We start from the raw sequence: 23,835 nt of genomic DNA, 5'->3' as shown, positions 1-23,835 counted from the left end.
ACAAACTGCTAACCGACAGTTGAATACATATTTCACACTCAGTTAGAAACACCAGCTATTTGCTGATGTGACAATTATTGAACACCAACTCAGCTTGAGAATTGTTTTCACATTCAAGATTATCAAACTTTATTTAATCAAATATGAATTTTAAAATAAATTATAAAGTGGTAATTTACTTAGAAATATTTAAATGATTACATTTTGATCAAACATTTAAAGGGACACCAAATCAATTTGTGATCTAAAATTGTACTAAACACTTTAAAATTAAACAAATTTAGAAGTAAAAACAATCTACAGTATATTATTAATGTTTGCCAGAGATATGTTACATGATTAAACCAGAGCTAAACACAGTCTCACATGTTTTCCTTATGGAGAATCAATCAATTGTACATTTATTTGTATGTAGAACTTCAAAAATTTGGCAAATTTATTTGCTTCATAACAAGCTTTGAAAATGTAACAAAAATTAAAAAAAAAACATAGTAGCACCAAATCTGTACTATAACTGTGTCTATTTGTTATACTAAATGTGAAATGCAAATTAAAATTTACTATTATATACTGTTTTATTATAAAAAAAAAACTACAAATAATTAAATTTGCTCACAACCAAACTCCAATTTAATCTCCAATTTAATCTGGAATTTAATCTCCAGGTTTGCTGTGGCAAGGTGGTTTTGTTGAATGCTAATTTTAGTATTTTATACTATTTTTTAGTATAGTTCAAAGGTATAACATATTGATCATATCAATAAATTGTCTTTAACTTCATATTCTTGTAACATTGCCTTTTTTATAAAAATAATCTGAACTTTGCTTGGTTTCTTCGCAGTTTGCTTTTGCGGCTGGAGCAGGCTTCATGAAGGATGTCATGCAGCCTTTAGTGATGTCCTAATGAGGATCAAACTGCAGTTGTCCGTTGTTTAGTAAGAATTCCTTAACAGCTAATATACTAGTACACCTCTGAAAACTACTTGTTAGTTTTTGCATCTATTCTAACCCAAACAGTTTAGCTACTAGGACTCCTAGTTCCTCTCCCATCTGGATGATCACCATAAAGTAAGTTGTCATGGATGCTATCATCTGAAACATTTCATCATTATCAATAAAATAAATACTGCATAAAGTTGGGACAAAACTAACTGCAGTATTTTTTCCTACTGTTTTTAAACTTATAGAATCAAAAAGGTTCACTTACCACTTATTATTTACTTACCTTACCGTACTATCGTTGTGTTAACTTTTATTACTACTATTAACACGTTGGGTGCTGATGACGGGAATTCCCGCCATTGCTTAACATTGAAATAAATGCAATTTTCATGTTCAAACATGTCAACGGCACTTTAAGTGTTAAGTTATCATGCTGTTATTGAGAAGTTGAACCAGTATCCAGTATCTTCAAATCAGAGTTGATAACTGTGGATAATATATTGGTTGCCCTAAATATCCTCCTTAATGTCGCTAAATCTAGATTGCCATTGCCATTTTCAGAGGCACATAAAGCATTAATTTTCGACTTTAATCTATCAAATATCATAGTATGAAAAACTCAAAAAGAAAGTATAAGTTCAACTGCAAAGCACTTTTATAACATGCACGTTTAACTAAGTTTTCTTTGAGTAAAAAACTGGCTATGTTGATACTTATAGATGGGAGTTGTATCCCTACAGTCTGATTAGCTTACAGAGACAATGAGTTGTCTGTTGATGGGGAAGAAGCCACAAGCTGTGATGGAAAGAGGGTCTCTATGAAGCTGTTTGATGAACAAGATTATCTGCAAACAAATTAATAAAACAGAATCAATATTTGTACAAAGTCTTGGCCTTAGAATGGCCAATATGTTTTGTTGTGTTAAGTGACTGAGCTGGAAGGTCAACAGAGTTCAAAGTCAAGGTGTAGCACTTATTTATACCTGATCCGTCTCCTGTTTAATTTATGCTCTCGTAATAATCTTTTTATTTTACCACATAGGGAGTAATAATAGCTATAGCAATTAATGTAAGAGGCGTCCATTTTCCTAAATTCCAATTTGTGGTATAGATGTTTCTTTACTAAAGTCTTTTCACAAAATTTAGGTGGTTTAAGGGGAAAAGGTTTACTTGGTTACCCCACCACTTTTTTATTACTCTATATATCAGCTGATCAACTATCGGCTGTTATTTCAAAGTTAGGCATTAATAAGGCATTTATTCAGTCATTCAGCACATTACAAGCTAGCAACAGACATCGTCACATTTTATTTAAAAGAATTCCAACAGTCTAACAATAAGAAAATGTAAAATGTAAAAACACATCTGACATGTATAGGCCTACATAGAAAAAACATTTACAATACCGTGCATACACAACATTTAGTTAGGGTGAGATGGAGGGGATGAAATCTCTTTCCCTCAAACCACCTAAATTTTGTAAGCGGAGTATAGTTTCTTTTTAATGTAGATCATATTGGAACATTGTGAGAATTAAACTCATGTTAAAAATTGTCTGATGGTAGTATATAATGCCACAAGGCTGGCGAGTAGGTGTTCATGGTCCGAGCATGACTCTCACACAGGATTTCATGCGAATATCGTTAAGACTTTCTTGGTTAAGTAAGGCCGGCCACACAGAACCGGATGGTGCGGGGCGCGACATGGCATTTTGCCCCAGGGCGTCTCGTGCGACGGGAATTACACAGGTGCTTACAGGACCGGACGAGGCAGGGCACGTTGAAAAGACGCCCGCAGGCAAAATGTAAAGCTGTCCAAAATTATACCCCCAAGGCAAGCCGTTGCCGGGCAAAACTTTCTGCTCGTTCACAGTCTAGTTATTCCCTCAAGGGCTAATTTTGATTATTTTACAACTGATACAATTTTACATATATGTTGTAAGACTAGATTACTTACGTCAATAGCTCATTGAATTTCATTTCATGTTTCAGTACATGTTTCGACACATTGTCATCTTCAGCTGAGTACTAGTGAAGTTTTTATTCACCATATGGTTTCGTCAATGTGAATAAAAATGAATATGGTGAATAAAAACTTCACTAGTACTCAGCTGAAGATGACAATGTGTCGAAACATGTACTGAAACATGAAATGAAATTCAATGAGCTATTGACGTAAGTAATCTAGTCTTACAATAATATCTACAGCTCAGGGGCTTAACAATGAATTTACATATATGACTGTAAGATTTATTGAGATCATAATGACAAAAAACACTCATTTTATGCCTTTTTGAAAAGTTTTTTTGTGAGAGTGTTGGATAAGTTTACTGGACTCCAACTAATTTTCCTCCTCTCCAGCAGATTTTCCTTCTCTCCAGCTGATTTCCTCCTCTCCAGCTGATTTTCCTCCTTCAGCAGATTTTTCTTCTTCAGCTGATTTTACTCCTTCAGCGGATTTTCCTCCTCTCCAGCTGATTTCCTCCTCTCTAGCGGATTTTCCTCCTCTCCAGCTGATTTTCCTCCTTCAGCGGATTTTCCTCCTCTCCAGCTGATTTCCTCCTCTCTAGCGGATTTTCCTCCTCTCCAGCTGATTTTCCTCCTTCAGCGGATTTTCCTCCTCTCCAGCTGATTTCCTCCTCTCCAGCGGATTTCCTCCTCTCCAGCTGATTTTCCTCCTTCAGCGGATTTTCCTCCTCTCCAGCTGATTTTCCTCCTTCAGCAGATTTTTCTTCTTCAGCTGATTTTCCTCCTTCAGCGGATTTTCCTCCTCTCCAGCTGATTTCCTCCTCTCTAGCGGATTTTCCTCCTCTCCAGCTGATTTTCCTCCTTCAGCGGATTTTCCTCCTCTCCAGCTGATTTCCTCCTCTCTAGCGGATTTTCCTCCTCTCCAGCTGATTTTCCTCCTTCAGCGGATTTTCCTCCTCTCCAGCGGATTTTCCTCCTCTCCAGCGGATTTTCCTCCTCTCCAGCTGATTTTCCTCCTTCAGCGGATTTTCCTCCTCTCCAGCTGATTTCCTCCTCTCTAGCAGATTTCCTCCTCTCCAGCTGATGGTCCAAGCTCTTTGCCGCAGTGTGATGAAAGAGTTTATCAAACAATCAATATTATCAACTTATTCAAATTATTAAAATTTGGCATTTAAAATACAGTAACTAGCTTACCTGTTCCCCACACATTCTGGGGAGTCCAGCAAATCTCTCTCTCCTCAGCTCTTGTAAGATACCCGTCCTCTAGAGAAAGAATATGATATTTTAATGTACATTCTACTTTGTGTTGGCCATCTGTCATAAAAATGATTATGGTAATCAATTCTGGATCCATCATATTATTAAAGAACCCGAGTTCTTAAAAGTCAGTTTTGTTTGCTGTGCTCGTAGTTTCAGAATTGCCACAGTTTTTATCCAGAACATGGAAATATTTTTCGATACTGTGTGAGACATTATTAAATAAAGTTAATAGTCAAAAATCTTCCTTAGTTTTATATTTCAAGATCTTAAATATCAAAATAACTAAGATAATTAGTGGCTTGATCCATTACAACTAGTTACAGTGTTACCACTCACTGCAATTATAATGCTACTAGTGGAACACGCCAGGACGGGTACGGAGGCAACATTGACTACAAGGTACAGCACGGACTGAACATTCCCTGCGATCTGAGACTGAACCAGGATGATGCGGTAGAGAAACATCATGGACTCGAGAAACACAAAGAAGAGGTTGACAACGTAGAAGCGGCCGTAGCAGAGGCTGAGGAGATCAGCTAGGTCAGTCAGCTGGGCGTGTAGCAGACGACAGCGTTCCTGGACCACCACACGGGCGACAGGAGTGTCCTTCAACCTCTCCTTGTGGTAGACCTGGGGGTGACAGACAGTAGTCTGTGAAGGTAATGTTTTTATCGCAAGACGTTTCATACTTTTTTATTGAATATTTAGCTAATATAGGTTACATAGGTACTTGACAAATTTGTTTAAAAACTAGGAATAATTTGAGAGCTCATATAAGAGATAAACAGTGTACTGACAAGAAGAACAAGTTTAAGCTATAGTCATACGACTTGTTTGTAAGGCAAAAAAGTACTGTAAGGCTCAAATTCAGACAATGAGTCATATAGTAAATGATTGCCCTTTACTTGATTTACCATGGGTCAACTTGACAATGAAATAGCAGTGTTACTAGTCGCATTTAGTCTGGGTGCACGGCCGCGCTAGGACCCGGGGTGTAGGGGGGAGTGTTTATTGCTCATTTCCAAAAACATCTGGCCCACACAGCTCTGGGGTTGTTTAGCTGTCTTCATGGCTAGGCGTGGTGGAAGGGGGTGGGTGATATGTACACAGGACAGCTAGTAGAGAATATTTATAACATATTGTCTTAACAGTACAGTTTTTTAACAAATCAGCTTACCCAAGAAGTGGTGATGAGACGGTAGCGATAGCATATTTCACTGCAGAACACTACATTCACTATGGTGTTAACAAACCCCATTTCCCCTGCAAAGGTTTTCACCAAGAGATCGAACACTAGTCCTAAGAATGGTTTGTTTGTAGGGTAAAAGAAAGTGAAAGACACCACGTTGGTGCCTACAGTGTATATTAGATGGTACAGAAGGTGCCAAAGAATCCCACGTTTCCTAGGGTTGTATTGTACAAGGGTGATTTGATTTAGATCGTCAACTTTGCTGTCAAAGTCCTCCAGACCTTGAAGAAGTCTGATCTTGTGATGGTCTGTACTCAGTAGAGCAGCCAAGTAACACCTGAGAAATAATAGTTACTCAATATTTTTATTACCGTGTTACCAGTTAAGACATAAACTTTGTTTATAGATTTTTTCTTCAAAAGGAAATTCCTCATCCTACCATTGGTTCTTTGAGACCTCCGTCTTAATCAGCATTTGTCTCTATTGATTTATTAAAACTGTTCAAAAATGAAAAAAAGTATTAGGAGTATTAGGATGCGGTTATGAATTTCATAACCCTATGTAACTGAGAGTATAAATCACGCTATTATGTATAGAGTGGAACCATCATAAAATTTTTAAAAGGCACTATAAATTGCTATACTTTGTTATAGCAGACTTACCTGAATGGAAACGTTTCTATCTGTACATGAATCTCTAAAACTTTACAATATTAGGCAAAATAACTATTTTATTTTATCTGATCTGATAAATATCTAAAAATACTCAACTAAAGTAATTTTAGATTTCGAAAGAGAGATTTCTTGGCATAAAAAGAATAAAATTTTCTGTTTCTCAAGCCAGAATAATGGACCCACCAAGGTAGGCTCTCTATTGTAACAAAAAATACCAACTAAGATCAGCTGTTTCATTAGCCAGTATTATTTATTTAAAGCTCAGGAACAGGAACAGCTGGGTCCAGTTTCGAACCATCAAAGAGCAACTGACTTCTCAGGAACAAACCGGCAACCTTATGATTGTTAGCACTATAACCACTCGGCTACCCTGCCCCCAACCTACCATTTGCGCAAGTCGTAGAAGATGGTGACCGGAGGGCTCTGCCGCCTCAGTTTGAGGGTTGTATGCATCATGACTGAGAACCCCAGATGGAGCCCCAGACAGTATAGCAGCCACTTACAACTGTATCTCAACCCTCGAGCTGTGGAGGACGTGAGTCCCCCGATAGAACAGTACCCGAGCACCTAAGTGCAGAGAGTCAGGACAAAAGTATACCACACTGTTGTGGAAAATAGAAATTTGTTTAAAGTAGTTTGGTGAGTTTAAGATAGTTATAGGAATTATAGGGTGGTTACCTGATTCAGATAATCGATACATACATTATTTGGGGTTAAATGCAATTGAAATAATTATTTATGAGACAAACCATAGTGTACAATTACAACTTTTTTGTACAAACATTTTTACAAATGATTAGACGGCAGGTAAATTACAGCTAAGCAGAAGAAAAACTTAACGATTGCAAGGTTCAACACCCTTGAAATACATACAGTATAAGCAGCATTGAAAAAATTGGAAGAACGAATACCTAATTTATAAAACATAAATCTTTGGAAAGCAATGTAAACTCATTTAGCAAAAAATCAATAATAGTCTAAAACTAAAAATAAACAAGAGTACATAAATCTAAAAGCCAAAAGAATTTAGCAACAAAAATTGCTGAGCCAAATCAACAAAACTAAAGCGCAACAATAAGTAACAAACACAAGCAATGATAAACTTTTGATAAAGAAAATTCAACGTTAAGGTCTAAAGATACTGTCATTTGGAATGGAGTTTTAGGAGGAATGAGGGAAGGACTCCAAACAAGAATGAGAGTCACACACCACTAGACTACAGTCCCTAGTGGTTTAATTTACTTAAACAGCAATTTATTGTTAAGAGGACTGAACAAAATTTAAAAAGCGACGGGGGAAGGGTTCTTGTGTACATGCACATCCCACTTGCTACTGGAATTGAGGAATTGACAATATTTAATACATTAGAGTGACATACAATTAGTGACAGAGGCAGATTTAGGAGTTTTACTAAAGGAAAGAGGCATCCCAGATCATTTAATGTCGGAGTGCAGGAAATCTAGTTCTACGCTTTATTTTGTAGACGATTGTTTATAAAACACAAAACTAAGAGGATATTATTGTGTAGAGATTAGCCAACCTTGAACTTGGAGGTAATACAACTAAAACAAAGTAATAAAATTTGACAGCACCTTGGAGGGATGACAAATATAAATATAAAGATGTCACTGTTTGGGCGCATACAAAAATTGGGAATTAAGTAGCATCAATCTGTACTGGTACATCATAAAAAAATGAACAAACCTTACACAAGCAGAACAACGGCCTGAAGCAGAGGTAAGCTGATCTGTTTGTTGACAACATTTTGTATTGTTTGCACTTGCTAGTTGTCCTAGTACATAAATTATAATTCTTTACATTATAACCTATTGTGACTAAAAACTGAGGTTAAGAGTGTGTAACAATGTATTCGTTAAGCTTGCAGCAACCAGCCAATAATAAAATTTAGATACTAATCTTTGTTCGAAATCGGTTAATTTATTAACACCCTCTGTCCCTTTACAGTTTTATCAGATCTTTACCAAATATTTGAAGGTGATTTTGAAAACTTTTCACAGAAATTAATTCTCATTTCATAATACATACTCTCTGTATATAACAATGGAAAATACTCATAATTGGTTGTTTATTTTTTCAACCAACCAACAAGGGGAACCTTAACTAATCTATTTTCATTGAGAAATTGATTTTTGCTGATAGCAAATAAGATAAAACTAATCCAATTATCTGCTGACAGTTTCAGAAGCCAATGAAACATCTCAAACACTTCACATTTTCCCTAACCGTTTTTATAAGAAAGTTATCTTAGGAAGTTATCTTTTATCTTGATTTTTAACTTATCTTGAATTTATATTATTACAAAAATATGTTGGATTTTTGTATTCAGCAAATCGACTGCTAAATATTTATTTTTATAGGCATATTGGGTATCAATTTAAAGCTCTTATCCTTTTGCAGGTTTGGATGATGGGAGTCTGTTTATCTATGATGATATTCCGTGTAAACCCTACGTCCTATTATAGAATTTTAAAATTTCAGAGTTTGTGCTGAATTCTATTTTCAATCATCTGAACTACAGATGGCCAAGATACAATTTTGTATACATTCATACAAAAATGAGGTTATCCTTACAGTTGGTGATGTTTTAGTGAATTCATGTAAAATATTGTAATGTTATTTGTATAAAATAACCAAATTACATAATTTATTATTTGGCCATCATAATCACACCATGTAAGCAACTATGAATTATTCCTTCATTGTAAAAGGATGATTAATTTGCCTTGTGCATAGTACAAATCCTCACATAGTTAATCGCTGGGATCTACCGTGTGCTACTGTGTAATCAGTGAAATAACCTTGCGGACTCATTGTCTGTGAGGTGTTAAGTTCACAATCAGCTGGGCAGGTTTGGTTCCACTGATTGCTGGAGAAAACAGCTGACTCACGAAGGATGCTGAGTAGTTCTGTGCCAGATAAGCAGTGAGCATTTCCTTCTAGAGTTTTTGTCATGACAGTCTGTGTTAACTAACTCTTCAGTTCCTGCCTCCTCAGTGTAATTAGTTTTTATTGCAGGTCAATTGAATTTAGAGAGGACTAAGAACATGACGGTATGTAAACAAAAACAATATACCTAACTTAAAGGTTTTCGAGACAAGCAATGTTTCTAGCAAAATTTTTGTGGTATATAAAGCCAGTTTACTAAAATTGGAAAAGCTAAAGCTACCATTTTTGTCCATTTAATTATTAATTCTATAATTTGTAAACCTAAATAGTTTGGCCAATTTGTAAAAATAAACATGTATAAATAAGTTACTTATCAATTAAATAAATTTAAAGTATTTGCATTTGGAGGAACAACAACGGACGGTTTATTTAATAATCTTTAGAATCACATTATATCTAAGGAAAATTTAATATTAAAATACCGAGCAGACTGTGCTATTCAATGATGAATAGTCTGCTGCAAGATTCAATCAACAATGGTTTGAAATATAAAATTTCAATTAGCATTTTTTTTGTTATAAACTTTGATAGGCTTACTAGCCTATACTAGTTTGTTTACACTGAGAAGTGTGTCATGACCTCCCATTTCAGGGCCGCTATTCTCTTTGTCACGACATATCACCAGGAAAATCATAGTCAAATCCTTATAATGTTACTATAAGCAGTCAAAATTAGATATGTTTTAGTCATAGTTGTGCACATTTTGAACATCATCTTGTAATCAAGAATACTCAAACACAACAAGGTAATACAAGTTTGAATTTCCATTTTTAAATACAACTATACTATGTATAATGTATAACATTCAGTCAAAAGGTTGCTGGTTTGATCATAGAAGAAGTCATCTTTCAATCAATGTACAGAATGGAATTTGTATTTTAATGAATTACATTAAAATACAAATATGTAAAAAAAATTATAGTGACTTAATGTGACTTGATGTTTGAATATTGTTGTAGAATTTCTAAGACAAAGCTGCTGGTTTCTTGGTTAGTGCTAACACGTCTGTCCTGAGAGTTTCGTGTTTGAATCCTGCTAATCACTGGTAGCATGTCATGTAATAATACAATATGTAATAAGACAATATGCCATGTAATAATTCAATATGACATGTGTTAATACAATATGCTTTGTAATAATACAATATGCCATGTAATAATACAATATGTCATGTAATAATACAATATGTAATAAGACTATGCCATGTAATAATTCAATATGACATGTGATAATACAATATGCTATGTAATAATACAATATGCCATGTAATAATACAATATGTCATGTAATAATACAATATGCCATGTATAATAATACAAGATACCATGTAATAATACAATATGCCATGTAATAATACAATATGCCATGTAATAATACTATCAAATTGTCTGGTTGTTCAAATTAGATCCCATGGTCCAATCTAGAAAACAAAAATGGATGAATCTCTAAAGTAAGGAGACATTTTTCTGTGTTTGAGAACCACCCTCACTAAAAGCTTTAGATTTATAAAGATTTGTTATTCTGTTTTTTTTTTATATTTTAATTTTCTTATGTTACAGACAATGCGACTGACAGTGTTGCTACAGCTGTCACTGGTGATGTGTGGCGTCCAGCACAGCTTGGGTCAGCTGGTCAAGACGGGTCAATGTCCTTCGGTCAGCGTAAAACAAGACTTTGATGTTAACAGGGTAAGTGAGTAGCTCATTACCTTAGACAACGCAATACTTTGAAAATGGTGACAATTTACCAGACACAGTTTTCATGATCTTTTCAATGTTTCAAGCTTCAAAAGCTGCTAACAATAGATCTAGTTGTATCACAAAGAGCGCTTGGTGACACACCTGGATCTCCTCAAATGGAAAATTGTAATAAAAATTAATAATGTGTACGGTAGTTTTTAAAACTAAGAAAAAATAATCTTGTGTTGGCTGCTTGAACATAGAACCTTGATTGTTGCACTTTAATATAGTCCAGGCGCTAAACGGGTTGAGTATGCACTGAAAGTCTGACAAAATTTGACTTTTGATTATTGTTGGGGACATCTAGTAGATGAAAAAAATCGATGATGTCGCATTTCTAGGGTGGTCACAACTCGGGGGGGAGGGGGGGAAGTTGCGCGGGTCATCGGTTTACGTTTCCGCGTCTAACTCACAAATGGTTAATGATAGAAAGGTGAATTAAGCGTCTATCTACGCCTAAATAAATTGTCTTTTAAAAAGGTTATTACAACCTTTCTTCTATCTCTTATACTTTAGGCGCTAATCAACATTTATTGCAAAAAATAAAATTTAAAAATACTTAAAAATGAAATATCGGAAATATTGCGCTTGTTTAGGGCATGTTACAAACTATTTATGGTTAGAAAAACTAACAAGTAGTACAACAACACCAAGTTTAAAGAAATCCGTGCAAAAACAAGAGCTACGTTGATTTCAGTAAGAGTAAACGTGGAAAATTCGTAGTAGTACCGAGGCGCGCATGGACGGTACGTAGCCCACAGTCGATATAGGTTTGATGTTGTAAGTAACTATGGGAAAGCTGAATTTTTCTATGCTATTAGACCATGTTGAGATGAGCATTTTCCCAAAAGTCCCCACTCCTACCCCTTTGTGCCCCCCCCCTTTTAGATAAATTTACAGTCTCTTAGAAATTAAGCTATAACTTTAAAACGGGTAAGGATAATAACGCAATATTTTATTAATCATTTTGCGTTACGATATTCTACAACAAGTGTTTACCATGGTATCCTAAATATTCATAGTTAAAAAATATCATAAACATAAAAAAATATTTTTTGCGGATTAATTTATGAAACTTTTCTTTGTAGATTTTTTACACGAGGTCGCACAACAAAATGTTTGATACAAAATTTGGGGTGCATAGTTTACATTTGAAAATGATACATAGTTATTAACAGTTTGTTTGCATATAGTAGCTATAGATAGTACAGTATATTGATTTTACAGGATTCAGGCTTTTTTGTGCACCGCAACAATGAAAAAATTACGTATATTATGGTTTTTGTATTTGAATTTGCCGCTTTATATAGATTATATTAACGTTATGTAGCTCATTCAGTACATATACAGACTGTAGTGGATACATATGAATGAATATCGTGCATTTGCTGCTGTACGCCAGAGCCTCATTTTATTATACAGGGTGTCTCACCTAAAGTGAACCAATAGATAACCTTTTTATTATGAGATATAGAGTTAACTTCTTATGGGACACTACCCTTTATTTTAAGATGTTTTTTTTTAGTGGTTTCGAATTTTAAAAATATGTTCGCCATTTTCCAATATGGCTGACAACTTTGTTAGTCCTATGGAATACCCTGTATTTTATGATTGTTTTAGAATGTAAACGCACAACTTTTAAACCTTTTTATTCTTGACATTTTTCTCTAAAGCTACTTGTTTAGGAGTTACATCGAAAAAGAAATGGTTTGTGAGTACATCCTGCATCCTCACAGCTCATAAACGTAAGTTTAAGAGCGGAAATACAAAGAATAAACAAGTTTTCAAATCACATCTACATTAAAAAAAAAAAACCATAAAATAAATTGTTCCAATATTTAAGGGACATTTCCTTGTTCCAAAAATGCCAAAGTAAGCTAGCATTTTTGAAAATGGTGGCCATTTTTAAAACAACAAAATCAGTATTTTTTAACGTATTTTATATATTTTTTTGAACGAGGACTTATATGTGACTTATTTATTCTTTGCACTTTCTCTCTCAACTTACTCGTTTATGAGCTACAGGATGCCGAATGTACACCACAAGCCTTTCTTTTAGATATAACACGCTGTAACTCCTAAATGGGGTAGGTTTAGAGAAAAAATGTCACGAATAAGAAAATAGCTTTTAAATTGTAAAAGAATACTAAAATACAGCGTATTCCATAAGAAATAACAAAGTTGTTGGCCATATTGGAAAATTGTGGATATATATTTTTTATCCCTAAAAACATTTTTTTACAATTAAAAGGGGTCGTCTAGTAAAAAGTTAACTCTATATGGAAAATAAAATTTGTGTATGTTCACTATGTAATCTCAACCGGGATGAAACGTGTACCCTTTTATAGAAGAATCTCCAATTTAAAAAAAAATACGTCAATTTTGGTCTAACAAGTTATATTTAAATGAATATGAGTTTTTTTGAATTTTTAAATGGCAAAGATTGGCGGGCACTTGGAAATTTTCTTAAAGAGGCGTGGAGTAAAGGTTGGGAATTGATAATGGAGTATAATTATTAAATTTAAGAATTGAGATATCGATACAAAAATTGGAAAAATCTATGTAATTTAAAAAATTTATAAAATATTGTTTGTTAAGTATCTATCAAAGTAAATTATAAAAGTAACAGGTTTGTTTTATGAATTATTAACTGTTTGTAATAAAAATTCAGATTTTCAGTAGGCTACATTTAAATTTTATTATTCATTCAATTGTTATCTGATCTTTATTAGTATGTAGTGCTATTTGTGTATGTTCTGTAGTGGAAATCAGTTTATTTTATGAATAATTGTATGTGATTCATGGTATTGTTTTAAACTGTTTTAAAATATTTTAAAATCAGTGTGTCTAACACAAAACAGACGGTCTTTGACCATTGTTCTTTGCATTTAAATAAAAAACACTGTATTGATATTTTATTACAATAAACACATTTTCTTCTTCTTCTTCATCATCTATCTTCTTCATCATTTATTCATCTAATAATTCTTTTTGTAGATTATCGTAACGCAAAATGATTAATAAAATATTGCATTATTATCCTTACCCGTTTTAAAGTTATAGCTTAATTGCTAAGAGGCTGTAAATTTATCTAAAAAGGGGGGTTAGAGGAAAGCACAAGGGGGGAGGAGTGTTGACTTTCGGGAAAATGATAATCGCAACATGGTCTAACAGCATAGAAAAATTCAGCTTTCCCATAGTTACTTACAACATCAAACCTATATCGACTGTGGGCTACGTACCGTCCATGCGCGCCTCGGTACTACTACGAATTTTCCACGTTTACTCTTACTGAAATCAACGTAGCTCTGTTGTTTTTGCACGGATTTCTTTAAACTTGGTGTTGTTGTACTACTTGTTAGTTTTTCTAACCATAAATAGTTTGTAACATGCCCTAAACAAGCTCAATATTTCCGATATTTCATTTTTAAGTATTTTTAAATTTTATTTTTTGCAATAAATGTTGATTAGTGCCTAAAGTATAAGAGATAGAAGAAAGGTTGTAATAACCTTTTTAAAAGACAATATATTTAGGCGTAGATAGACGCTTAATTCACCTTTCTATCATTAACCGTTTGTGAGTTAGACACGGAAACGTAAACCGATGACCCGCGCAACTTCCCCCCCTCCCCCCCGAGTTGTGACCACCCTAGAAATGCGACATCATCGATTTTTTTCATCTACTAGATGTCCCCAACAATAATCAAAAGTCAAATTTTGTCAGACTTTCAGTGCATACTCAACCCGTTTAGCGCCTGGACTAATACATGGAGATTGTTTATTCTAGTGAAACCAATAGTTTCTTCATTCACCATCTTGTAATTTCCTGCAGATAACAGATTTTGAAGCAGGTTGAAAATAATAAATACACAATCCACAATCTCTATATATATATATATATATATATAATAGTAAGTTATATATATAAGTAGTATATATATATATAATAGTAAGTCCTGGTTACAGTACCTTAAGCTCAGCTGATGCCAACAGTTATTACATTACAGTATCTGGGTACTTGGTACCAATATGCCACCTTCGGCACTCGGCTGTTCCAAGGCGAAGGTCGCTGTGTCACGGCTCGCTACACGTTAAACACCACTACTGGCGGCATTGATGTCTTCAACTCCCAGATACCAAAAGAGTAAGAAACCAATCTAACATTTTTACAAGGAAAACGAATCACCTTCAGGAAATCAATGTCTGATTTTCTTGAGTCAAAAAGTTTCATAATGATTTAGCATGTTCGAATGTGCCTTTCCAAGCAAAGTTATGAAATGAAAGTATTTGACTTGGGATACTGCAAGTTTCTCATTACCAAATATGGTGGTTCAGCGGTCGTGTTTTTGGCTGAAAAGCCACTATCCAGACTGCTGATTGCTGGAGATCAGAGGGTCAGACTGCACCATAGCTTCACTGTGATCACCAAAGCTTGCCAATGCTACTTATATTACAGTAATTCACTGGCCAGTAAGTCTATGGTGATGGGCAGCTGTGTTTAAAAAGAATACTTTTCATCCTGTTGTAAAAACTGAGTATTTCAAGTAATCATCCGCTGCTATAGTGAAAACTAAAAGGTAAATAGATCTTCAATACAGACAACAGATTTGCTATTTGCAAATTGTAGCATATATGCTTAAGATGACCATGCCCGTCCATGTTCTTTAGTTCTCTTTAAGTAAAATACATCTAGCTTGTTGTACAAGATGTAGATATTACCTATTTATACGTGCTTAATTACGGTATCCAAAGTCAATGAAGTTAGACTTCCCCCAAATAGCTGAATCATTATCCACTGTTATGAGATAGAGAACAATCAGAGTACGGTCCACGAGAGTCTGCAGTTGAGGGAGGAGCCAATGAGGACCGTGCGTTGTTACCAAATCTAATAATACCAGCTGATTTGAAAGTATTGTTTATTAAATTTTAATTAGTGTCGAAAAGTAGTGAACGGGTGATGTTGCAACGTCACACTAGCCCAGTCATGGTATTGGCTGCCGCCAACTGCAGACTCGTGGCCCCTAGTGTAGTACCTAAATCAAAGAGTTGCCGCCGCGCAACTTCAAGAATCATGTTTATATTATAACTTTCCAATAATACCAGCTGATTTGAAAATATTGTTTTGTATATTTTAATTAGTGTCGAAAAGTAGAGAACGGGGTGATGTTGCAACGTCACACTAATCCAGTCTTGGTATTGGCTGTCGCCAACTGCAGACTGTCGTGGCCCCTAGTGTAGTACCTAAATCAAAGAGTTTCCGGTGCTCAACTTCAAGTAGCATGTTTAGGCCCCTACTTATAATTATAACTTGTAAGTACTATGGATAATATATAATGTAATATAAATGTTTCTTTTATCAGAGGAACCTTCCCATCAATGAGCAGTATCAAAGGTACAGCAGAGCTTGCAGATCCACATAATATAGAGGGCAAGTTAATTGTGACTTTCCCAGCTCCAGGTATGTTTAGGATGTTTTAAAAATGATCTTTATTATTATATGAAAAATGTTTTTAAACCCCCTATCCCTAACGTGAAGAAGATATATTTTATTAACAGGTTAAAACTTAAATCAGTAGACTTTATTATGAAAATAAATTATTCTAACTTAGTCATCCACATGCTGTTGTAAAATACTGTTTTGTTTCCTACTCCAACTATTCTTTCTTAGACAAAAAACTGAAAGTGCAACTTATTGTAAACAATTGTATCTTTTTTATCCCACCATCAACCAGCATAGAATGAAAAATATGAGATCGACAATATACCAGAAATGTCTACAGTAGCAAAAAATTAGAAAAAGTAAAAAACTGACTACAACTGCTCCATCTGCATTGGTTACTAAAGTAGTTACCAACACTAAGGTAGTTAACTAAAGTAGTACTTCAGTATCTGGTAATGTTACCAATGTGATAAAATTGGTTTTGATTTGTCGCACCATAGTGAGATACAGGTATAATGTTTCAGTTATCAGGTCTATAAGAGCTCCATATTGGGTGCTGGACACAGACTACGATTCCTTTGCGGTTGTGTATAGCTGTGTAGACGCCAGGTTAGCTCATGCTCGTGAGTATATGAAAAAAGTTAAAATATTACATTTCTTCCAAGGATAGGGTTCTGCAGGTTAAAAATTGTTTAAAACCCATTCAAAAACTCTAATATATAAAAAAATTTTGTCTTCAAATGTTGTACCAAAATCATCTCCAAACATAACAATGTGGTTTGAATAGTTTTCTCTCTTTTTTTGTCACTTCTTCTATCTATTTTAGCATTATATAAATGTTGTTGTCAGGAGTGTACACTATGGTTGCCTAGTTATAAGAAAACCATTATTCATAAAGTATATAATCCTTAATTGTATGCAAAATAAAACACTCAAGTCACATTGATCATCGGTACTATTCTTCACGCTCTGAGTGTAGCAACTTTTGTATTCATATTTTGTAATTTGAGTCAATGTTTAAAAAATCTAAAATCTAAAATCATTAGACAAGCTCTACGGTGACACCTACTTTATTGCTGGAAAAAATTACTACTATGTCAATGTTATCTAACAGACTGTTCATATTAGATAGTAACACAACACTGGGGTTTGGAACATTCCTTTATAAAAAAAGGAATAAAATGCTAAAGGCACTGAAACAAACAAAAAACAGATAAAGCCTCTTCCTAGGACTCTGAACCACTAAGTGATGGCATTATTAGTAGCCAAAAGATTGTGCAGTATTTGCTCCTGGGTACCCATGACAGAAGAACCGTACCTACATGATTCAACCAGCCAAGCCCTATGAGGAGGTATGCTCTTATCATAATATTCAAATTTCTTTTGTTTTTTTATCAATAAGGATATGTTTTCTGTAGTTTCAGGATGGATCCTGACTAGAGTGCAGGACGTGGATCACTCTCCCCAGGACAAGGCGAGGTTGGAGGCTAAGGTAGCCGAGGTACTGACCGAGGCCAACCTACCGAGGTCCTTGTTCGTGATTACAGACCAAGGAAACTGTGACCGGTAGTGACCAGCAGAAATACTTCACCAACTTATCTCACTGTGCTCATTTTTATTTTGTTGAATAAAAAGTATATTTTTACTGAATTATTTTCATTTGTCTTTGTTTACGATTTGTGATTTCATAATACTGCGCACTGTACTGTAGGATAATGTATCTTATTATTTAATTGGGTTGGAAAATTATTACTGGTATCTTTAAGTTAATTTCTAGATACAGTACCAGTAATAATTATAGAAGAAGCTCCCAGCATATTTTAAACACTATCGAGCTTAATTGTTGAAAATGTTTTATGTAATATTTTACCATGGTTGGAAAGAGGAATACCCACTAATTACTAGACTAAATTATTGGGTCCAATCTCAACACTACTTAAACCTTTTTTTCTAATTCCCATTTTATGTTTGATTCAAATAAGCTTACCCTCTTTGGAGTTGAATGAAAAATTATTGTTAAAATACTGATGTAAAATGCTATGAACCTAATCGGGTAGTTGGTTGGTGTATTGAATTTTGGTGCACTTTGGTGGAAAAGGGTATTTTTTAAATAATGACTAGCTGGCCCGACTGACGTCGTCCAGTCCTGAATGTGGTTTTATGTCAAATGCTCATTCATTTTCAAGATGGGCTCGTTCGCATCACTCAATCACGTCCTGGTGGAAGTTTGTTCGCTACGCTCATTCGCCTCCAGGTTGAAGTGAGTGAGCTAATGTAAAGGTATTTTTTTAAGAATTAAAAAAAATTGCTAAATAACTGTTGGATGGATTATTAATTTCCTTACATAAAACCATCCCCTGGCACTAAGGAACACAACAAAAAAGAATCGTCCAATTCAGTGCACTCGTTCTCAAGTTATGGAATACCATAAAAAAGGGATTAATTTTTATTTGTATAGATTTTTCAAAATTATTTTGAAGACATTGTGATTCTTTGAAAATATAATATCATAATCAACTGTTGATTTGAGTTGTAGTAAAAGTTTATGACGTATTAACCTGACTTCTGAATAAATCTATTTAAGTGAATAATTATGACCTCTGGATAAACTAAAACAACATTCAACCAAACACCTTTTTTTACACATACTATTTATTTACTTTCCTATCAACTTACATACAATAGCTAAAATTACAGGATATTTAGGAGTGCGTGGGTACAACATCATGTAAGTGTTCAGGTTGCCTTTGGTGGAGGCGTTACACAGGCGCGTCTGGTACAAGCGGCGACTGTACCGTCTGGATTGCACCTGCAGGTGTTACAATCCCTCATAAATGTCTTCCCAGGCTCGCAGGTGTTCTGAAATAAAACAAACACTCATGGTGTACTAACAAACAAGTTTCTGCCTAACCTATTTCATTGTAGTAAAAGTAGACATTGCAGTCCTATGTTAAAACCCTTTGCGGTCAAATGGCGAGTATAGGTCACCGCCCGCCATTTTCCCGACTGCTCTAATGGCAAACTACACTCGGCGAAAAATTGGGAAAAATTCTACCTCAAAGGGTTAAAGCTGTAGCTAGTTTTTTTTATTAAAAATAATGTTAAATTTTTGCCACTGAGTGAGTGTGCTAATGTCGATTATTGAATGTCCTATACCCCAACTTTTTAACCGAGTCAAATTGAAGAGATTTCTTCATTGTAAAATACAGTATTCTATCTTTTATGTTAAATGAACTATCATGGTAACTAAAACTAAGGGAGACAATACTTTTACTGAAATGGGGACCATACAGGGTAGGTGTAACAAGAAAACCATGCCGTCTTGCAGCCGTTCACTACCACTGATCCAGAAGGTTGTGACGCCATGGCCACGTGTAAGTGGCGCATGTGGTTAAAGGTAAACTTTTACACTGCACGGTTATTTGCCGAGGGAGACATGCAAACATGATCAGCCGTTGCTCTGTTCATTGTTTACAATCTAGCTCTTCAATTTGACACTGTTTATGTTTATTGTGACATTGTGTATGGTGTACATTAGTCTCACCATGGTCAGAAACCGTAAAACAGGGAAGAAACATAGACACACGGCAAAAACCGTATAGGTCCCTCGGTCCCTTCTAAACAAGTAGACAAAACTTAAATATTAGGAACACTTCTTTGGAGACAGCCATGATATTTTAAATAAAAAGTTCCAAAATGCCTATGTGTTAGGGCCTCCATCAAAGCATTTTTATATGCACGACTAAGGCCCTCCGCACATTGGAGCGAGGTGAGGAGCAGGTGAGGTGCAGGGTAGGTGCAGGCGAGAGCGAGGTCTTTTTCGTGTCACCGCACATTGAAGCGAGGCGGGACAGAGGTTTACTAGCTTTGGTCCTACTATCGCGAGTAGATGAAGATTCTTTGGACCTTTACTCATTCTGATTGTGAGTTTAATAATTTAGTTTGACTCTATTCGCTATCCGAAAAACGTAAAAAATGTTTTTGAAAACGTGATTACACGAAAAAAAAGATTAAGCCATGGAGAGTATGTTTTAACTACTGAACTGCCAGAGTGGTCTTTTAGAAAATATTTTTGAGTGAACAAACAACAGTTTGATGATATCCATAACTTGATTAAAAGTGGCATTAGTGGGAAGGAATGCAAAGCTCAATAACTTAAAACCATCTGAATAAATGCTCCATTTATATATATATTTCACTTACAAAACACTAGAAACCCAACACAGGCACGAGCGAGGTGCAGGAAAATGTATTCCAACTACAATGCCGCAGAGGCCTGACAGAGGCTGCAACTGTGGAGGCTGCGCGCAGCCTCTGCTCTATGTGCGGTGCTCCATTTAAGTGTATTACAGAATCAGCCGCGCCTCGCCTGCACCTAGCCTCGCTCCAATGTGCGGCGGGCCTAAATCATGTCTTTTAATATTAGCTACTGATAATTTTATTTCATAAATATTAACCAACCATGTAAACATACATAAATGATATTTAAACATTTTTTGTGGGCATTGTCAATCACAATTTAGTAAAAAAAAAACATAGTTTTAATTACCACAACAAAACTTTGTATAGTGGCTTGTATTTTTCTAAGATTTATGGAATATGTGAATAAACCTACATGAAACCTCTAGTGTTTATCGATAAACAGTTTTAACTAGAAAACCTCTCTTAGAAATGGAACATTAAAATTATTTAGGTTAAATAGGGAATGTTACGCTATATGACTACTTTAAAAAAGGCATGTATTGACATAATTAGCTATACTGTACCCTCAATTAATTAGTTAAGCCTTAATTAATTAATTAAATGTAAAAATTATCTTTAAGATTGGCTACTTCTTTACCTGTTTGACTACTTTCAAATCATCAGCATTGCCTGTAACAGTAAAATAAATTAAGATGTTTCTTATTATTTTACCTTAAGTAAGTGGTAAGTGTAGCTATTTAAAAAATAAAGTATAGTCAGATCTAAATAATATGTTATCAATATTACTTTTCAGTGGGTTTATTTTATTTTCTTATAATAGAAGAAAATAAAATAAACCCACTGATAAAGTAATATATTTGACTTTAGAAGAATAACAAAAACAAACCATAGACTAAGGGAGTATGTTTTATCTATGAACAAACTAAGGCGGTCTCTATTGATAACCTTCTAAAGCAATGACCCTTTTGGTATTTTAATTTAAATGTAAATAAAGCAGTTCAGCATTCTTTATAATTTATTTTGATTACATAATAATTACAAAAAACACAATTTTCTGCTATTTTCCTTAAAACTTGTTAAAATTTACTATACTAATAATAAACAAAAATGTGTCAAAGTGCAATAATGAAACAAACAAACTATTTGTTTTTGAAAGGTATGCAAAGGTAAATTATAGTTCCATAAGTCCAATGTTTAATTTTTAAATTCATAATTTAAACTGTTTGTATATGCATATACAATTCCTACACTGTCTTGTATCTGGATACAACTGTGGAGGAATTGTACAAACAGCATTTTCAAACATTGATTAAAAAAAACTTAATAATGAAAAAGTGCTCCAAAGAAAAGTTAAATTGCATATCTATAGATTATCTATATGCATCATCATCTATAGAGAAAGATAATGTTATAATGTCTTCAAACAAACCTACATACGGTGAATTACACGGAGGAATACAAAATTAATTAGTTACAAATACAAATAATATATAACAGAAAACAATTTGACAAGTGATACACAATTGAAAAGATTCAAATTATGAACTTCAAACCAAGTTCAGCATCTCTAAGAGGCAAGGTATTCTGATTGAATAATTCTTACCTTCATGTATACAGATTGCCAAGAAGCAAAGCATCACTAAGATACAAGTGGTCTTCATTGTTTCTGACAGTATAATGTCAGAATCAACTGGATCCAAACAAGGTTATCTCTAGGTCAAAAGAGAGTGAAACTGGTAACTGGTTTGCACTGTAGCTAAGATTAATAATTAGTTACCTTATCAATGTAAACTCTATTGGTAGTGTAATAAATTAGAATCAGTTTATACATTTTGAAGGTACTGAAAAATTATATAAAATAAATATTTTTTTGATTGGGTAAAGCAATCTGACACATACTATCTCCCATAAGCTTGTCAACACCTTTCATGGGTAAGCGGTGGGAGTCACTATGATAATTTTGTAGGAAAAATAAAAAAGTTGCAATAACCTTTGAACCGTAATTGTTACAGCAACAGGGGGTTGCACTATTTTGTTTATAATTATAAGGTCCATACCAAATTAGTTTTAATCAAAACAGGCTATTTTCCTAAAATCCAATTTTTTGGGGTTTTTATGGGAAAATAACATAAGTTGCAATAACTTTGGAACCATATTTTTTACAAAAATGGGGTTTGAACAATTTTGTTTAGAATTTAAAGGACAATAACATAATATATTTTTATCAAAATAGTTCTGACCATTTTCGAGAGAATCAGATTTTTCAGTTATTTTATGGGAAAATCCCGATTACAAAAAAATTGAAAAAATTTTGTTTAGAATTTAAAGGACAATAACATAATATATTTTTATCAAAATAGTTCTGACCATTTTCGAGAGAATCAGATATTTCAGTTATTTTATGGGAAAATCCCGATTACAAAAAAATTGAAAAAAAAACACGAGATAAATTTAGTGCCTACTTCCAAAACTTCCAAAATTTTAAATTCCCATCTTATTCTTATGGAGAATATTGTAAAATGTTTTAGTTTGCTTATTTATGGAATATTTTGATTTTATACTAAGCTACTAATATTTTACTAAAAAACACACTTATTAGCCTCCCTGTAGCAGCCAACCTAGGTACTCATTATACCTAATCTATATTAATTTGAAACTGTTTTTCTTTGTCATAGCTATTTTGAGAGAACGGCTGGGCGTAGAAACTTGGTAGGGGTCTCTAAAGAAAGGTCTTGGTCTGTAGATGAGCCATCAATAGAGGAAAGAGGTAAATTCACTTGGGGCTCTGCCCCAGAAGCCTTTAAAGTTGCCTCTTCAGATTTGTTTACATTACGACCATATGCATAATTCTACACTACTCTTTAATGCAACAGCTGTTAATATTTAAATTGTGATTTATTGAATTTGTCAAAATGAAGTACAGTATTTGCAATGGATTTTTCTGATTTTAAAATTGATTTTCTTCTGCATCGTGTCATGTTTTGCAATATAATGTTCTATTACCAAATCAGTGGAAATCCTAATATTACAGTAACTTTTAAAATTATTTCTTATGGAGTTAACTTATAGGTATCTATTGTATGGGTTAGTTTCTGCCTTTTTTTTACCACTTCTTGGAGATTGTACGTAGGTTATATTCTTTGGCATATTGCATCTGTAGACGAAACTTGGGTTGGTGTAATTATTACAATGGAAAAGAGCGAGAAATCCTGGACAATTTGATATATGCTAAAAATAAAACTGAATTAACACTGTGCTACATTTCTTGGGCAATCATTGAAATAACCGATTTGCAAACAATGGAAACATAGAAAAAGTCATAGAACACAACCAAGTAAAATAAATAGAAATAGGCTAATGTTTTTTTTTTTTTTTACACTAAAAACAATAAAAAAAAACAAGATCAGCTCTTTGAAAAAAGATAAGATATTTACAAAAGATTTTGATTATATCTA

The 23,835-nt window shown here is 34.1% G+C and overlaps 2 protein-coding genes across 5 annotated transcripts; one reads left to right on the top strand and one right to left on the bottom strand.

The window, feature by feature from the left end:
• Positions 1 to 4,459: 4,459 nt before the first annotated feature.
• LOC128989260 (uncharacterized) lies at positions 4,460 to 6,484 on the bottom strand. Its single transcript, XM_054411137.1, has 3 exons — positions 6,417 to 6,484; positions 5,346 to 5,694; positions 4,460 to 4,798 (listed from the first exon to the last, which is right to left on the bottom strand). Exons 1-3 carry the CDS (start codon positions 6,482 to 6,484, stop codon positions 4,460 to 4,462), a joined length of 756 nt encoding a protein of 251 aa, XP_054267112.1.
• Positions 4,674 to 17,830, top strand: LOC128989982 (apolipoprotein D-like). 4 transcript variants are annotated; one of them, XM_054412164.1, is made up of 7 exons: positions 4,674 to 4,827; positions 9,068 to 9,102; positions 10,558 to 10,686; positions 14,745 to 14,881; positions 16,098 to 16,195; positions 16,702 to 16,800; positions 17,596 to 17,830. In XM_054412164.1, exons 2-7 carry the CDS (start codon positions 9,097 to 9,099, stop codon positions 17,745 to 17,747), a joined length of 621 nt encoding a protein of 206 aa, XP_054268139.1. In that variant the 5' UTR covers positions 4,674 to 4,827; positions 9,068 to 9,096; the 3' UTR covers positions 17,748 to 17,830. The 4 variants fall into 4 exon arrangements, with proteins under 4 accessions (XP_054268139.1, XP_054268142.1, XP_054268143.1 ...); XM_054412167.1 differs by lacking the exon at positions 9,068 to 9,102; XM_054412168.1 differs by lacking the exons at positions 4,674 to 4,827; positions 9,068 to 9,102 and adding an exon at positions 8,909 to 9,067.
• The last annotated feature ends 6,005 nt before the right edge of the window (positions 17,831 to 23,835 follow it).

Source organism: Macrosteles quadrilineatus, unplaced genomic scaffold, assembly GCF_028750875.1.
Source record: "Macrosteles quadrilineatus isolate MER2022 unplaced genomic scaffold, UCM_ALF_1.0 Scaffold_3__2_contigs__length_128488019, whole genome shotgun sequence".
Lineage (NCBI taxonomy): Eukaryota > Metazoa > Arthropoda > Insecta > Hemiptera > Cicadellidae > Macrosteles > Macrosteles quadrilineatus.
The sequence above is the reverse complement of the archived record's forward strand: the minus strand, read 5'-3'. Positions and strand labels throughout refer to the sequence as shown.

Bases quoted from the DNA above. Each gene is read 5' to 3' on its own strand.
- LOC128989260 (XM_054411137.1), bottom strand. From the start codon at position 6,484: ATGCATACAACCCTCAAACTGAGGCGGCAGAGCCCTCCGGTCACCATC. The intron at 5,695-6,416 runs GTAGGTTGGGGG...ATTATTTCTCAG, and splicing joins TTCTACGACTTGCGCAAATG to GTGTTACTTGGCTGCTCTAC. The intron at 4,799-5,345 runs GTAAGCTGATTT...TGTCACCCCCAG, and splicing joins GTCTCATCACCACTTCTTGG to GTCTACCACAAGGAGAGGTT.
- LOC128989982 (XM_054412164.1), top strand. The intron at 10,687-14,744 runs GTAAGTGAGTAG...ATTACATTACAG, and splicing joins AAGACTTTGATGTTAACAGG to TATCTGGGTACTTGGTACCA. The intron at 16,801-17,595 runs GTGAGTATATGA...TGTTTTCTGTAG, and splicing joins CGCCAGGTTAGCTCATGCTC to TTTCAGGATGGATCCTGACT.